General features: G+C 33.2%; 1 protein-coding gene across 2 annotated transcripts in view; it reads right to left on the bottom strand.

Moving 5' to 3' along the window:
• Positions 1–19,014, bottom strand: part of CNTLN (centlein) — a 279,122-nt gene that overhangs the window by 194,717 nt on the left and 65,391 nt on the right. For both annotated transcript variants that reach the window (XM_054583186.1, XM_054583187.1), the window contains exons 4-5: positions 11,751–11,885; positions 10,974–11,153 (exon numbers count right to left, since the gene is read on the bottom strand). In XM_054583186.1, the coding sequence (XP_054439161.1) occupies positions 10,974–11,153; positions 11,751–11,885 (315 nt within the window). The remainder of the gene's footprint in view (positions 1–10,973; positions 11,154–11,750; positions 11,886–19,014) is intronic.

The following is a 19,014-nucleotide window of genomic DNA, read 5'->3' as shown; positions in this document are numbered from 1 at the left end:
TGTAAGTAGACAGAAGAAAGAATCAACAAACTATAAGACATAACAAGTTAAATTACTGATTCTGAGCAGAAGAAAGAAGAATGAAGAAAAATGAACAGAGAGTATGAGAACAGTAAGCAACATTAAGCAAACCAATTACACATTACAGGAGTTTCTAAAGGAGGTAAGACAGAAAGGGGCACAGAAATAAGATTTTAAAAAATAATGGCCAGATGCTACCCAATTTTGATGAGAGATATGCATCTAAAAGTTTAAAGATCTCAATGAGCTCCAGGTAAGAGCAATAGAAAGAGACACACATTTACACACCATAATCAAACTTCGAGATTCAGCTAAAAGCAGAGAGAGAATCTTGAATGCAATAACAGAAAGTTCCATGTCATAACTAGAGATCCTCAATGAGAGATTTATAGCAGATTTATTATAAGAAATCATTTAAGCCAGAAGGCAATGAGATGGTATATTTAAAGTACAAATAAAAGAGTTGCTGACAATGATTTTTAGACCCAGCAAAACTGTCCTTCAAAATTTAGAAAGTGTAATTCACAGATGAGCAAAAACTGAGGGAGTTTATTACTTGATCTGCCCTATGAGAAATGCTCATCATTCAGATTGAAATAAAAGGATGCAAGACTGTAACTGAAAGCCATATGAAGAAATAGAATATCTAGTAAAGGTAAATGTGTAGGCAAATATAAAAGCCAATATTACTGCATATTAGTTTGTATTCTACTTTTTATTTCCTACATGATTTCAATAACAAGCACATAAAAATTACAAATCTACGCTATAGAACACACAATTCTAAATGTGTAACTTGTGATAAAATAACAAAGTGAAAGCAGTATAGGAGAAATGTGTATACTATTGAAGATAAGTTGGTATCAATTTAAATTATATTGTTATAAGTTTAGCATTATAAATGTAATCCCCATGCTAACCACCAAAAATATATAGCAATACAATATACACAAAAAATGAGAAGAAAATAAAAAGGCGTTGCTACAAAATTCAACTAAACACAGAATAAAAAAGTAATAGTGGAAATCAGGGACAAAAAAAACTATCAGACATACAGTAAACATTAGAAAATGGCAGAAGTTAGTCCCTCTTTACTAGTAATTATTTAAATGTACATGGCTTAAGCACTTCAATCAAAAGGAATAGATTAATAAATAATAAAGAAAATACTATATAACACTATGATATTTAAAATAGACATTTTGGATAAAAGTAGGTTGAAAATTAAAAGTATGGGAAAACATACAGGAAAGGGGAAAGGTAGGTTTACAGTTGTTCATGTAGAAAATAATACAATAATTAATAAATAATAGTATAAGAATAAACCATTTTGTGTACAACTGTAAAACTACTTTTGCCATACCCTGTGTTACATGAAAGTAACAACTCCAAGAAGAGCTGAGATGGATATAATAATATTGGACAAAATAGACTGTTACAAGAGACCAAAGAGAATGTTGTATTTTAAAGAGTCAATTAATCAAGAAGATATAATAACTATAAACATATATGCGCCAAACAACAGAGCCCTAAATTATATAAAGTAAACAATTATAAAATTGAAGGAGAAAATAGACAGTTTCACAATAATAGTTATAGGTACTCCATTTTAAATAATGATTAAAACATTTCAACATAAGATCAAATAAGAATACAGAGGGCCTGTTCACCAAGACAAAGTTGAACAGATGTATATAAAACACTGCACTCCCAAAAAGAATAATACACATTTTCCCCAAGTACTCATGGCACATTTCCCATATCAGACCATAAATTAGTCCATAAAAGATGTTCCGATAAATTTAAAAACATGAAAATCATACCAATGAGGTTCTCCAATTGCAATGGAATGGAGCTAAATCTCATTAACAGAAGAAAAACTGAAAATTTTAAAATATGTGGTAATCAAAAAATACATGCTTAAACAACCAATAAGTCTAAGAACAAATCTCAAGATAATTAGAAAATACTAACAGAAGAATGAAAACAAAAATATAACATACCAAAACTTACAGGATGCAGCAAAGGTAGTGCTCAATGAGAAATTAAATTTCTACATCAAAAAAGGAGATATATCCTTTGCCTATCTTTTAATTAGATTGTTTGTCTTCCTGGAGTAGAGTCGTGTGAGTTCTTAATACATTTTGGAGATCAAACCCTTGTCCAAAGTATCATTGGCAAATATATTTTTCCATTTGGTTGGTTCCCTTTTCATTTTCTGATGTTTTCTTTAGCCATGCAGAAGCTTATTATTTTGATAAAGTCCCATTTGTTTATCCTTTCCTTTATGTCCCTTGCTCTAGGGGACATATCAGTGAAAATATTGCTACATGGAATATCTGAGAGTTTCCTGCCTATGCTCTCCTCTAGGACTTTTATGGTGTTACAACTTACATTTAAGTCTTTTATCCATCTTGAGTTTATTTTTGTGTATGGTGTAGGTTGGTGGTCAATTTTCATTTTTTGGCATGTACCTCTCCAAATCTCCCAACACCATTTGTTGAAGAGGCTATTTTTACTCCATTTTAAGCTTCTGCCCCCTTTGTTGAATATTAATTGACCATAGAGATACACATTTATTTCTGGGCTCTCTATTCACAGTCACTTCTCCAAGGAGGAAATATATGCACAGGGCCCAGAGACATATGAAAGGATGCTCAGCACCATTAGCCATCAGAGAAATGCAAAATAAAACCACAATGAGATACCACTTCACACCAGTCAGAATGGCCATCATAAACAAATGAACAAACAACAAGCGCTGGCGAGGCTGTGGAGAAAAGGGAACCCTAGTACACTGTTGGTGGGAATGCAGACTGGTGCAGCCACTGTGGAAAGCAGTTTGGAATTTCCTCAAAAAGCTAAAAATGGAACTGCTTTTTGACCCAGCAATTCCACTGCTGGGATTATACCCTAAGAATTCCAAAACAGCAATTCAAAGGAACCTATGCACCCCAATGTTCATAGCAGCACAATTTACAATAGCTAAGTCCTGGAAGCAACCTAAGTGCCCACCAACAAATGAGTGGATCAAAAAACTATGGTACATTTACACAATGGACTACTACGCAGCAGGAACAAAGAAGGAACTCCTACCTTTTGCGACAGCATGTATGGAACTGGAGAGCATTATGCTAAGCAAAATAAGCCAGGGAGTAAAAGACAAGTACCGTATGATCTCACCTATAAGTGGAACCTAATCAACAAAACAAACAAGCATGAACAATATAACCAGCAACATTGAAAGAAAAAACAAACTGACAGTAACCAGAGGAGAGGTGGGAAGGGGGTAATTGAGGAAAAGGGGAAGGGTCAAGTCAAGGAACATGTATAGAGGACCCATTGACAAAGCCACAGTAGGGAAGGAGTGGGGGTGAGTGTAGTAGAGGAAAGTGGTGGTGGAAAAATGGAAACAAATGTATTTGAAAAGTAAAAAAATAAATTAAAAAAAGAAGATCTATATCAAATCAATAATCTAATTCTAAATATTGAAGAAACAGAAAGGAATAACAAAGTAAATCCAAAGAGACAAAATAATAAAGAGTAGTGTGGAAATTTTTTTTAAAGAAAATAGCAAAACAATAGAGAGAAGCGACAGCTGATTCTTTAAAAAGAGCAACAAAATTAAGAAACCTTTACTTAGACTGACAAAGAAAAAGAAGAGAAAGGATTAAATAAAACATCAACAAAGACACTACTACTAACCATAGAGAAAAGGGATTATTAAAAATACTATAAACAATTATATATTAGAAAATTAAATAACCTTCATAAAATGAACAAATCCCTAGAAACACATATTCCACCTAACCCGACTCAAGAAGAACAAAAAATCTCAATAGACCTATAATAAATGAGCTCTTGAATTAATTATCAAAACCTCCCAACATAGGTCCTGGCTAGCATAGCTCAGTTGGTTAGAGTGTCTTCCTGTAGAGTGAAGGGTTGCAGATTCAATTCCCGTTCAGAGCACATACCTAGGTTGTGGTTCAGTCCCTGGTCAGAGCATATGTGAGAGGCAACCTATCAATATTTCTTTCTCATATCAATGTTTCTCTCCCTCACTCTAAGATCAATAAGCATGTCCTCAGGTGAGGAAAAAAAAAACATCTCCCAAAATAGAATATTCCATGACCAGATGGTCAAATAATTCCACCAAACATGTTTAAAAAATTAACACTAATCCTTGTCAAACTCTTCCAAAGAATATGAGGCAATGCTTCCTAACTTATTCTATAAGGCCAGCATTATCCTGATAACAAAACCAGATAATGATATCCCAGCAATTAAAGGTTAGTTTAACATTCAAAATCAATCAAATAATGCAATTCACCATATCAACAGAATAAAAGGTAAAAACTATATGATCATTTCCATAGATGCAGGAAAAGCATTTGCCAAAGTGCAACACCTTTTCATGATATAAAAAAAAATCCTATCAACAAAGGAATAGAAAGAAATTTTCTCAATTTGATAAAAGTACAGCAACAAAAAACTCAGCTAATATATCAAAGGGTCAAAGAGTGAATCCTTTCCCCTTGAGATCAGGAACAAAACATAACATCCACTCTCCCTTTTTCTATTCAACTTTGAACTAGATGTTCTATCAAGGGCAACAGGGAACAAAATGAGACTTAGAAGCATCCATATTAAAAAAGAAAAATAAAGCTCTCTACTTGAAGATGACATGATCTTACGTATGGAAAATTATAAAGAATCAACCTGTTCCACAAGGTTGCAGGTTACACGATAAATATACAAAAATTAATTGTTTATCTATACATTAAAATAAACCATCTTTTAAAAATTAAGAAACAGCTAGAATATTTATACAGTTAGAATAGCATAAAAACTATTAAATATTCAGGAATATAAACCCCAAAGTAGTACAAAGTTTTACTTCAAAAACTACAAAACACTGTTGAAAGCAATTAAAGACCTAAATTAATGAAACATCCCATGTTGATTGACCAGAATATATGATATTGTTAAGGTAGCAATACTCCCCAAATTGATATTCTAATTCAATGCAATCCTTAACAAAATAATCTCAGCTTACTTTTCTTGCAAGAAATAGAAAAGCTGGTTCTAAAATTCATATGGACATGCAAGAGACTCAGAATAGACAATCCTGAAAAGTAAGAATAAATTTGGAGGGCAAACACATCTCAATTGAAAAACTTACTACAAATCTACAATAATCAAGCGAATGTGGTAGAAACATTAGAATAAATGTACAGCTCAAAGGAACAAAATTTAATTCCAGAAATAGACCCTTACGTTTAGAGTCAATTGATATTCAATAAAAATGCCAAGGCAATTCAGTGGCAGAACAAGTCTTTCAGTAAATGGTGCTGGAACAAACAAATAACACATGTAAAAGAATGAAGTTGGCTTCCTATCAAATATCATATTCAAAAATTAACTCAATGTGGATGAAAGAACTAAATGTAAGATATAAAACCATTAGAATAAAACATAAGTGTCCATCTTCATGATCTTGAATCAGGCAACGGTTTTTCTGATATGACAAAAAAAAACACAGGCAACAAAAAGTAGATAAATTCAATATCATCAAAATGCAAAACATTTGTGCACCAAATAACACCATTACAGAAGAAAACAAAAACTAAGAGGACTGAAGAAAACAGTTTTAAATTATATAACTAAAAAGAGACTTATATCCAGGATACAAGTAAAAGAAATGAATATACATTTCTTCAAAGATAAACAAGTGGCCAGTAACACATGAAAAGATGCTCAACATCATCAGCCATCAGGGAAATATAAATCAAAACCCAATGAGAAACCACTTCGCATCTACAGGGATAGCTATAATTAAAAAGACAGACAAGTCAACAAGTGTTGACAAGGATAGAGAAATCACAACCCTCATACATTGCTGTTCAGTTTGTAAAATGGTGCAGCTGTTTTTTTTAACATTTGTATTAATAAACATTCTAATTAACAACTGCCAGCAATATGTAAGGTGTTTATAACCAGTTAGATGCAGTTTGAAGTAATGAGATTAGAAAGCCACTGCTTCTTTCCACTCCAGGAATTTCAAGAAAACAGTTCATGTGCTATCTCTTTTTAAAAGCAAGCTTGTAAAATCTCCTGAACCCTGAAACTATCAACAATACACAAATACTTATCATTGTTTTGGAGCGGCTGCTCTTGAAAACAATCTGGCATTTCCTCAAACACTTAAGGACAGAGTTAACACTAAGACCCAGAAATCTCATTTCTTGCTATATACCTAAGGAAAATGAAGATATACGAGTATGTAGGTATATACATACTCTTATACACAAATATTCACAGAAGCATTACTCATAACACAAATGTCCATATACTAGTGATAAATAAAATGTAAGATATCTATGAAATGGAATAACAATAAAAAGGAATGGAGCACTAATACAGTACATGCTACAACATGGATAAATCCTGAAAACATTATTCTAAGTCAGCCAACAAAGGCTCTATACTATAACTTTAATTATATTAAAGATTTAGAATAGACAAATCTATATAGAAAGTATATTACTGGTTATCTACTAAACTTTAGTGGAGCTAAGGGTAAATGAGGAATGATTGCTTAAGGTTGCAGGGTTTCTTCTGGGGATGATGAAAATGACTTCAAAGTAATTGTGGTAGTAGTTGCTCAACTATGCATAAACTAAAACTATTGAAGTATATACTTTCAATAGATTAAATACAATATATGTAAATTATTTGCTAATTAATATTTTAGAGAGGAAAGACTCACAATTTTCTTATTGACACAATATAATTATTTAACTTAGGAAAATGCAGAAAATGTACACTTTTATAACTGAGACATTTGGGAAAAACTGATGATAGAGGCATAGATAGATATACTTCACTTCCTTGCACAACCGAAAAAAGGATAAAAACTAATTTAAAAACAAAAACAACCAGAAATGCCAGAAAATTGAACTGTATGGAAGTCTAACAACCAAGGAGTTAAAGAAGAAACATTTATCCAGACTGATTGGAGGGGCAGAGAGGGGTAGCCAGGGCAGAGGACACACAGCAAGGCAGCAGCTGGTGGAACAGGAAGGCGAGGCAGCAGCTGGCAGACCAGGCAGTCCCACATACATGTGCAGATAAACAGGAAGGAACAAGTGAGGAATGAGAAAGACCACGCAACCCAGGGTTCCAGCGCAAAGAAATAAAGCCTCCAAACCTCTGGTTGTAAAAATCTGTGGGGGTTGTGCAGAGGGAGAAACTCCCAGTCTGACAAAAGAGCCTGCTGGAGTGGCCCATGGGGTCCTAGAACATATACAAGCCCAACCACTGGGGAATCAATACCAGGAGGGTGCAATTCACTTGTTGGTAGGAAGTGACTGAAAGTGGGTGGGAGCCAAGCATGTGGCATTGTTCCCTCTCTGACCCCTCCCCCACATACCGCACCACAACTCAGCAAAGTGGGTTGCCCCACCCTGGCAGATACCTAAGGCTCTGCTTCTTACAATGTAACAGGTGCACCAAGACAAAAAAATATGACCCAGATGAAAACAGATCAAAACTCCAGCAATGAGGAGACAGAAACCCTATCAGATGCAGAGTTCAAAACACTGCTACTAAGGATGCTTACAGTAATGATTGAATATGGTCACAAAATAAAGGAAGAAGTGAAGGCTACACAAAATGATATAAAGAAAAATATATAGGGAACCAAGAGTGAAGGGAAGGAAACCCGAACTCAAATCAAAGATTTGGAACAGAGAGAAGAAATAAACATTCAACTGGAAAAGAATGAAGAAACAAGAATTCAAAAAAATGAGGAGTGGCTTAGGAACCTCCAGGACAACTTTAAATATTGTAACATCCAATTATAGGGGTGCCAGAAGCAGAAGAGGAAGAGCAAGAAATTGAAAACTTACTTGAAAAAATGAAAGAAAAGTTCCCCAATCTCATGAAGGAAATAGACATGCAAGTCCAGGAAGCTCAGAGAGTCCAAAAAAGTTGGGCCCAAGGAGGAACATACCAAGACATATCATAATTAAATTACCCAAAATTACAGGTAAGGAGAGACTCTTAAAAGCAGCAAGAGAAAAGGAGACAGTTACCTACAAAGGAGTTCCCATAAGATTACCAGCTGATTTCTCAAAATAAACATTACAGGCAGGAAGAGGCTAGAAAGAAGTATTCAAAGTCTTGAAAAGCAAGGACCTACATCCAAGATTATTCTATCCAGTGAAGTTATCATTTAGAATGGAAGGGCAGATAAAGTGCTTCCCAGAAGGTAAAAGTTAAAAAAGGACTTCATCATCACCAATCCCTTATTATATGAAATGTTAAAGGGATTTATCTAAGAAAAAGAAGATCGAGACCTATGAACAGTAAAATGACAACAAATTCACAACAATCAACAACTAAACCTAAAAAACCAAACAAAGAAAAACTAAAGCAAACAACTAGAACAGTAACAGAATCACAAAAATGAAGATCACATAGAGGGTTATCAGTGGGGAGAGAGCAGAGGAAGAATAGGGGGGAAGCATAGGGAGTAAGAAGCATAATTAGTAGGTACAAAATAGACAGGGGAAGGTTAAGAATAGTATAGGAAATGGAGAAGCCAAAGAACTTATATGTACAACCATGGACGTGAACTAAGAGCGGGAATGCTGGAGGGAAAGGTGGTGCAGTGTGAAAGGGGATAAAAGGGTGAAAAAAACGGGAAAACTGTAGCTAACATAATCAACAAAATATACTTTTAAAAAATGAAAAAATGAAAAGAAGCTCAAGACAACATAAATTACTAACATACCTGCATCCCAGAATTAATCAATTAAAATGTAATTAAATGTATTATTTACCATAATACGATGATTTTTATAATAATTTAGTAGGTAGGAATAAATCTAATGAAAGTGGACAATGCCATTTTAATAAAGTTATAAAACCTTATTTGGCATTCATAAATAGTAGGATCACAATTCTCCCAAAATTAATTCATAAATTAAGTATGGGTCTAATGCGCTTTCTAAAAGAATTTTTCAAAAAAGCTAATACAATCATCCTTAAATATTAAAATATAGTGAAGAGGCACATATAGGGCTCATGACTTATGAAAAGAACAACAAAGAAGTAGACTTTTCTAATAAACAATGAGTCAAATTATAAAACTACAATGCCTAAAATAATAAATGTAATAGGAAGTCCAAAAACAAATCTAAACACACGGAAGTTCGGAGACTATATCACAAATCTATAAATTATTGAGTAAATGGTATAGAACACCATAACCAAAAATGAATTCTAAATAGAGACTTTGGGATAGGAAAAACTTTAGCATATAAGACTCCTAAAGAAAAACATCAGAGAAGAAAATAATAAAATTGACTCTATCAAAATGCATGAACTTTTGGAATTCCAAATTATTCAAGCTTGACAGAACAGAAGGTATTGATAATATATATAAGAAAGCAGTACTATCCAGAATAAAGTATGCCTACAAATTAATAAGAAACTACAAACATCCCAATAAAAAGAAGTCACAGAACAAAAAGTCACAGCAATCACAGAATGGACTATTTCAAAGGCAAATAAGGAAATGAACATTATCATTAAACAATCTTGTATTAATAGCTATAGGTTAACACAAGGAAACACCATTTACCCTTACTGTACTACCAAAATGCTTAAAGATTGTAGGGAAGCAGAACTCATATAAAGATTAAGAAAAAGAAGCATCAGAATTCAATTCTCCAAATGGTTCAGTCCTTTCCCTGATTGTGCACTAAAAGGTTTAACATATTTCCTTAAATGTCTGCAATGAAATGAATCACACACTCAGAAAGACACAGCTTTCTCCTCAAACTTAAATAATCATGCACACATGAGTACACATGCACACATTCCCATACTTACTACATCCTATTAGCTATACACACACATATATATATATACACACACATACTCACATTATATATTCTTTTTTTAAATAATTTTTTAAAGCCTTACCTGAGGATATGTTCACTGATCTTAAAGAGAAAGGAAGAGAAAGAGAGAGACGGAGAGAGAAAAAGAGAGAGGCAGAGAGAGAGAGGGAGAGAGTGAGAGAGAGAGAAATATCAAAATATGTGCATTACAGACCAGGGATCGAACACACAATCCAAGCAAGCACCCCAACCAGAAATCAAACCTGCAGCCCATTGGTGTATGGGACAACACTCCAACCAACTGAGCCACCCAGCCAGGGCTTATGTTATATATTTTTTATATGTGTGCATACATAAAGGGATTATCATATTTTTGCTAGCACAAAAATCCATTGCTGACCTTTTCAACATCTATGGAAAACAGAAACCTGAAATTTGATGGACAAAAAATGAACAAAAACGTTTCCAAGACAGAGAAAGTTAGCAAAAAACTCATTATTTTGAAAAACACTGATCAAAAGAGTATAAATATATTACAGAGACTAATTCTACTTTTATATTCCATGAAGTAAAATTTTACTATGAATAGGCTCTCTTATAAGCCAAAGAAACCATCTTCAAAAACACATGAGTATTTTTTAACTCTTATAATTTTTTCACATTTTATATTTTAAAGCCTTGAAAATAGTCTTAAAACTATATTGCAATGAATTCTAGCTGTATTTATAAATTTAAGCTCTAACTAGAAAGAAGTAAAAACTCATGATACCAAATGTTTTTATCAAGTTTTATTTCAAAATGCAATATCCTTTATTTTTTAATGATTACATTTTGGATAACTATTTGAAGTCAGTTTCCTGCTTTGCAACATCAATTTTTTAAAAGCTGTGGGTCTTAAGTGAAGGAATATAAATTAATGCTAGTCCCCACTGGTGGATTTGAATATATCTTATTATTTAAAGAAAATAACATGTAATAAGCATCCTGTAAGAAGTTAGATTCAAAAATAACAGCGTGAATTCCATTCTCAATGCATACCTTTATTTTTGCATCAATGCTATATTTTTCTTTTCTCCAATGTGCTTCCTGCTTCTTTAGTTTCTCCAGGTCATTTACCAGGTCAGCGCAGTGGGTACTTAATTTCTCATTTTCCTCTTCCAGATTTTTTATAAGCAGTCTGTTTTGCTCTTCCTTATTCTGTACACTCTCTTTAGTGTCCTGCAGATCAGTGCCACAGGGCCAATAACAAACAAAAAAAATGGTGAGAACTAATCAGCAAATATAAACTGTGCAGTTTTACCCTCACAGCAGCTTCTTCTATATTTGATGGCCAAGGTCACCCGTATATTTTTATTGGCCTCTTTTCATGCAGGTGGATGGGTCATATTTTTTCACTGGATGACAGCTTTGATGAGTACACATTTGCAAAGAGCCCATTAATTGATCAAGCTGCCTTTGATGCTGTCCCCAGCTATTTTTGAGACCCACACAGACATATCCTCCCAGACCTGGGTTTTATCAATTAATAATGCCAGTCCCATCAGAATCTAATTACAAGAAGCCACATATTCACACTCCTACTTTCTTAGCTCCATTTCCATCATTAACTATTTATCTGAAAGTTATAAAGCTTGGAGTATTAGCTTTAAAGCATCTTTTTCAGAGTTTTCTCATGTGAAAAAACTGTGTGGTACAGCAGGGCCTAAGGCAATTTTTCCTCCAAGCTTGTCGCTTTTTGTGCCACAAAAGCTGACAAAGCTTAAAGTAAGGACTTCAAAGCAATAGTACTATAAAACTAAGTACAAGTCAACACACCTTAACTTCTTGCCTTTTATCTTTAAATTTCTTCTGCAAGTCACAGACTTCCTTCCTTAAGAAAGCATTTTCTTCATCTACTGCAATCTTCCGTTTTACAAGGTCATTTATGTCCCGTTTTAATCCCAATTCTCTCTACATAAATAAATAAATAAACAAACAAACAAGTAAGTAAATGTTATTGGTGAGCTAATATTTCTAAGAAAAATTTATTTTATTTAGAAAGATTCAGATATTGATTAAAATATAAGAATTAACTAGCTTTCATAATAACAATGCTCATTTCCTTCTTGTTGATATGTCCATAACTTTTTAAACAAACTGTGCAAATACGGTACCTATTTATAAGTTTTAGATGAAGAACACATAAAAACTGGATACCAAATAGCCATATTCACAAAGCAAACATATGGGATTTATGTGTGTAATAAGAGAAAAACAAAATTTTATGAAACATTCTAATTAAGGAAAATGAATATTAGCTAAAAAAAAGGTTACACTTTTGAGGTATCATTTGAAAGAAAATATTTTTCAGTGAAACAATTATAGTTTTTTGAAGACATTAATAATTTTAAAGAATAAAACATAGCAAGTTTATTTTGGTACCAAAAATATCTTGCTCCATTGAAAGAATATTACAATTGCTACAATTCTTAACTGACTATCCTCTTCTTATCCTCCAGAGATACCTAAATACCTAAATGATACCTAATTGAAGGATGTATCCATGACTCTATTCTTAGTTTCCCACTTCTCTCCTTATAGCTTTTCCTTCAGAAAATGTACCTACCTTCTTAGTTTAATGGTCTCATCTGTGTCTGAAAGACTACATAACCCATAATCCAGCCCTGACTCTCTCCTAATCACCAATCCCACATTTCCAACATTCTATATGAACTTCAACTTAAATTATCTGCTGCCACCTCAAACTAACATGATAAAACTGAAATCTATATTCTGATACTATCTCTTAAACTTCAACTTTTGTCGACCCATCCATTTTTTCAACTAAGAGTTATTAAAACCTATTATCTGGCTACTGACACTTTTTTAAAGTCTCCAAATCATCCTTAACAGTATCCTTCCCTCAAGCCCCATCCACCTGTCCAACCAAGAAGCAGATACATTATGATATAAACACACTGTTTTCTTATGAAGTAATATACTCAATAGAAACCCCTGACCTTTATTCCATCTCTTATCTATCACTGATGTTCATCTAATCATAAAATCTCAATTTATTTTATATTCTCATATTTACTTCTAATAAACACTTTCCAAAGGACTGGAGGATGAACTTAAAGATTGTGAGATAGGATTAAAAAACATGGAGAGTTTAAAGAATGAGTGTATCTCCTATATTCTAATTTCTTAAAGCTATGTTAATTGATTTTATGTTACTTCTACTTAAAAGTATTTTAAACAATAGATAGAGTTATGGGCCACTTAAGAATGGGGATATGTTCTGAAAAATGCACCAACAGGTGATTTCATTTCTGTGTAACTATCACAGAGTGCAATTATACAAACTTATATAGTATAGCCTACTACTGTAATTGTGTTATACCTTTATATGATTTGCAGTGCAGTAGGTATGTTTACATGAACATTACCAGAAACACATAATGCACAGTGTTACCACATTATTGTTGGCTATGACAAAATTCCTTGGCAATAGGAATTTTTAATCATATGGGACCATGTGGTACTCCATTATAATCATACAGGACCTCTGTAGTATATGTGGTCCTCCATTGACCTAACATTATATGATGCATGACTGTACACACAAAAATAATCTGTGATAAGTGCATAAGGCATTAAGAAAAATAAAAAGAGCAGCTCTGTATACATAACTATCCAACTAAAAAAACACAACTCTACCATTATCTTTGAAGTCTCATGTATGTTCCCTGAACCTCTCACATGGGTAAGCACAGGGTAAGCCCTGAAACTCTGGTTCTCACCCTTCTCTTGCTTTTCCTTATAGTTTGAAGATTATATACATACATATACATACATATATATATATCCATCCCTATTCAATGCATTATACAGTTTAGCTTATATTTGAACTTAATATAAATTAAAACATACTACACATATTCTGTGGCATGTTATTTTTGCTCAATATACATTACATTCCCAAATCCATCCATATTGACAGATATACCTGTGGTTCAATTACCTTTGAGTGTAATATTATTCCATTATGTAAATATATTACTATATACTTATCAATCTCTTACCAGTGCAAATTTCAGCTGCTTCACATTTCATGAGTGTATACTAGATCATGAAGTAAATGTTTTTTTTCTGTGTGGGGATCATATTAACAAAATTCTGAAATACATTGCTCTAGATTCTATATACTCAAGAGGTGAAATTGCTAAGTCATAGGCTAGATGCACTTTAGAATTCTCAATAGCTCCACATCTGCACCAACACTTGACTCTTTCGCTTGTTAATTTTTACAAATCCAGTAGATATAAATGACACCCCAACAGAGTTTTCATTTCTATTTCCCATGTGTCTAATATCAATTAACAAGCATAAAAACAGACCATAAATATGGCCCACCCACATTTCATAGCCCATTTTTCTATTCTCATCTAAGTCTTATCCTCTTTCAAATTCAATTTCTACCTCCTCCACAAGCCTTTCCCAATTATTACAGTAATCTGGGTCATTTCTAAATTTCTGTATTGCCTACATTATTCATTTGAAACATAACATACTACCTAGCCTTGCTAATTTTTCCTCTATGTACACATATTGTCTCTCAAACCAGAGTAGTAAATGTTTATAAATGAGACTGACAATGAATTATAAATTCAATGAACTTAATTTTTAAATAAAAAAGCAGAATAGAGTGGGACATTAGTTAACCAAAACTTTCATATTCTGGTAATTAGTTTGATAAATTTGATATTATATTACATAATCATTAAAGCAATAAATTAGATAAAGATGTACTCCCAGTAGAGGAGGACTGATAAATTAAGCCCTAAGATTTGTAAAATTTCGTATAATTCAACATATTTTTTCTAATAAAATATACCCTCAATGATCTACTTTAAATTATAAAAGCACAGGTATTTATAATTATAGTTCATTTTATAATTTAACTATGAAACTTTTTCAATAAACTTTTCTAGATAGAGTACATTCTTAATGGTCTGGCTTGAATTAATATTAAAATAGCAAGTAGAACTCAGAGGAACCATAAAGCAAAAAGGGTGACAAGAGAAAGTATGTCTGGAACAAATAATTTATTATGAATAAGCCATGAAATGAATAATTCACATCATGGTCAAAGAAGTCTATAGACTAAGAAGAGAATGACAGTGAGTATGAAGTAGGGAAAAAAGGGCAGGGGGCAGCACCATAAAACCTAAAAGTCTATCAGGCAACACTTGAGCACAGTCAATTTATTATTTATATGACCTATTTTCAAATGGACAAGAAAGTTTTAACACAAACAGATAAGTAATAAAACCACAACTAAAACAATGCTGAGTGGAGAAAGAGGAAGGGGTAAGCAAACTAATTGTAACTGAGAACCAAACCTTATTTTTCAGTTTCCAGAAGGTAAGGAAACAGGGAAATAAAATGTTAAAGAGCAATCATCATCTAATTATATACAATATATAGGTTATTGGCAGACTCATCTTATCTAATGCAATATTACAAGGGAGATTTATTATATGACTTATTTTATAACTAACACTGACAAAGCTAAAGCACTGTCTTACCAAAAGAAGTTATATAACTATTTTACACTATTATCAATAAAATATAACAGACTGCACTTCTATGAAAGGTTTTGTGTAATTAGCTAAAAACATAGTATATATGTGTAACTTTCTAGTAATTTCAGACTTACATAAGCTAAATAAAGGAACCGTCATTATTAACTGTTACTCTATTCCATAGACTACAAGGAAAACCTATTACATGGGTTTTCAAAGGTAAGAGCTATTTATATTACCCAGAGGAACAACAAAACACAATGAAGGGACTTCCTAGTTTCCAATCCAGCAGGTAAGAAATTTGTAAGTCATCTCTAATATTCACACAACATTAAACAAGCTGAAGAAACTGAATATCAACAACTCTTCTTAGCTGCATCAAAGAAATGAGATCCAGTTCCCAAAACTAGAGAGTCAAACAGGCAGATAGAAAGCATCACAATTTCCCAGAGCAGAAATCCAGGAGAAAACTTCATGGGAACCTTTACTGGGATAGGAAAAGCTTTATCTATAATTAAGGAATTGCTGAAGGATCAGTGTAGATGTTTGAGAGCTAAAAAGTCCAGGAGGGCCCAGTCCTAAGGGAGCTCCCACACTTAGATGAGCTTCAGTTACTTGAGCCCTGTCTCGTTGTCACAGTGAAGATTGGAGGAAAAATCCCTTCCTTGCATCTACAGGGAGCAGGGAAGAGTAGTTTTTTAAAAAATATGTCCAGAGCATTCATTGCTTTTTAACAAGGCCTAGCCTCAAGAGAAACTATTTTACCAAAGACTGCTAGGGTTTTACCAGAGTCCAACCAACATGTAGGAAGGAAAATACCCAACTTCAACACCCTCTTGCTTTCCTACCTCTCCTAAGGGAGCAAAACAGAGAAGCTCTTGTGAAGGTAACAGCCTAGGGGCACCTTTAAGACTATAGAATACTTCCCTGCCCCCTCACACATCACCACTACATCAGTAGGGCTTCTATATAATAACTGAAAAAAAATCTGTGTGTCTCAGATGACAATGAACAAGTCTCTAGAGAAACCCAAATAAAAAAAGACACCAAAGCAGAGTTCAGCTTCTGACACATAAAACTACAACAAACAGTAAAGAGCCTGACCTGATAAAGTTAAAATCCCATACTCAAGACCTATTTACCTCAGTATTTTTTACCCATTTGGGTAGTTTTGTGTGTTAACTTGGCTAGACCATGTTTTTTGATCTAACACCATTCTATATCTTGCAGCAAAGGTATTTTTAGATGTAATTAACACTTAAAACAGTGGACCCTGAGTAAAGCAGAGAGACCCTCCATAATGTGACCAGCTTCATCCGATCAGTTGAAGGTATTAAGAAAAAGGAATATAGTCCTCTGAAGAAGACATTTTTCCTCCAAAGTGCCAACATCAACTCTTCCCTGAGTCTCCAGCCTGCCATGCAGACTTCAGGCTTGCAAGCCCGTAACGGCATGAGCCTATGCCTTAAAATCAATATCACTCAATCCCTCTTCCTCTCTTCCTCTCTTCCTCTTGCCCTCTCTCTTCCTCTTTCTCTCTGATTTTGGTCCCATTCAGGACTTTGTTCTTAAAATTTCAAGTACATGGATTCTGCCACTAACCTGAATGAGCTTGGAAATAGATTCTTTCCAAACTAAGCCTCTAGAGGTGAACACATCCCAGTTAAAACCTTGGTTAAAAAGCCTAATGAGATCTTCAGCAGAGGACCCACCAAAGCTATGTTCACACTCCTAACCTACAGCAACTTAATAAACATATAAGTTGTTTATGATAATTTATTATAGAGCAAGTGAAAAACAAATGTAAGTCAACCTATTCTGCAGAATTTATACTAGAAAATAATGGAGAGATGAAACATAAGCATTATAAATCTTGACAATGTATAAAAAAGAAACACAACCAAATAATGCTTAGCACAGGCAAGGAGGTCCTCTACTCATTGCAGGTTAACTTTGAAATACAGGAGAAAGAAAGGCTACGTGAGTAAAAGCATGATAATTTTCTAATTTCTTTCCAGTGTGCAATTGAGAGATACTCTCTAGATTTTTCAGAATATATTAGAATCAAGAGATATGTGTTCAATATAATACATAAAACAATAAACTTAATCACAGGAACAACAATACTCTCAACCTCCCAAGTTATCCACATGAGAGTGCATACATACACAAGCATACACAAAGAAAGGTAAGACATGCAGTGAATTTCAAAAACAAAAGAAACATTAAAAATGAAAGTATAAGGTCAGAAAATAAAAACCAAATAAATATGTTGTGTAAAGAAAAGCAAGTGAGATAAAATTATCTTTAAAAAGGCAAAGATGTATAAACTGAGTAAAAGCATAAAGTTCAATCAAATATTATATTCATAGATTCATCTAAAGATGCACTATAAAAGGATGAACAAAGATAATTAATATTAAAACAAATTAATAAAAAATAAAGCTGGAAAAAAGATAATGGTTTAAGGAAAATAAAGATATACCATATATTGCCTTTTATAATGCACACCACGTTTTTATGCGTGTTATACATGGAATTATTATATCCATGGTATCTAATAATGATACCCAGGCAAAATGTGCATCCTTATTTTTCCCTCAAAAATTTGGGCAAAAGTAAATATTACACATGGCAAAATATGGTAATCTGAATAAATAAAGAGATGAAAAATTAGAATGAATGTGCTGAATCTTGTTATATTAAGCCCACAGTCTCCATCTTCATCTAGAATTCTGCTAACTCAAGACCTCTAGCATTGGGTATTTTTAATTTCCTTCACCATTACTTTCACCTTCCTTCACCATTAATTTTCCTTCACCATTACTTTCAAATATTTTGCCTAATGTTTTTAAGTACAGAAACTTCTTTCTCGTCACTGTCACAGTTCCTCATTCATTTCCATTACTTTGTTAAAATTAAGTGATCTCTTAAAACATCATATATCAAATTTTCCTTGTGTTGCTTTCTAGAATCACTACATACTTCACTATTGCTGAATTTCATCTTTTTCACAAACTCCACTTGAAGCAGCATTTTATAACACTGGCCACTTTTTGCTTCTTAAAACTTCTTTTTCAATTCATGGTATATTGCACTGTTCTTCTCTCTTTCTTCTTCCCTAAAGAGTCAGTTCATCTCTTTCACTGAAATTTGCTCTTCCTCTCACCCATTAACAATATCAACAAATGTCTTGTTCTCAGAATTCTCAGTTTAAACTCTTCCCTTTAGCTATAACATTAAATATCTACATCTTAAAAAGAAAACTCCCTCCTAAGGGTCAGATCCATGCTTTCAAAAGTTTGCTAAAAATCTCTAAATGGAAGTCCCACCAATAACTAAAACACAAATTATCTAAAAGAAGAACAAAATGTAATCCTCACAGTAGCTTGTTACTGCTGATAGTAACCTTCTCTCTGATAATAATACCACTGTTCTCTGGTTTGTCCGAGCTAAGAACCTAATAGTCACTTTCAAAGTACTGTGAAGTCCTATGGTTCTAATTTACATAC

This window comes from Pteronotus mesoamericanus, unplaced genomic scaffold (assembly GCF_021234165.1).
Source record: "Pteronotus mesoamericanus isolate MK-2021 breed Mesoamerican mustached bat unplaced genomic scaffold, CSHL_Meso_final contig_73, whole genome shotgun sequence".
Taxonomy (NCBI): Eukaryota; Metazoa; Chordata; class Mammalia; order Chiroptera; family Mormoopidae; genus Pteronotus; species Pteronotus mesoamericanus.
This window is presented reverse-complemented; position numbering and strand designations above follow the sequence as displayed.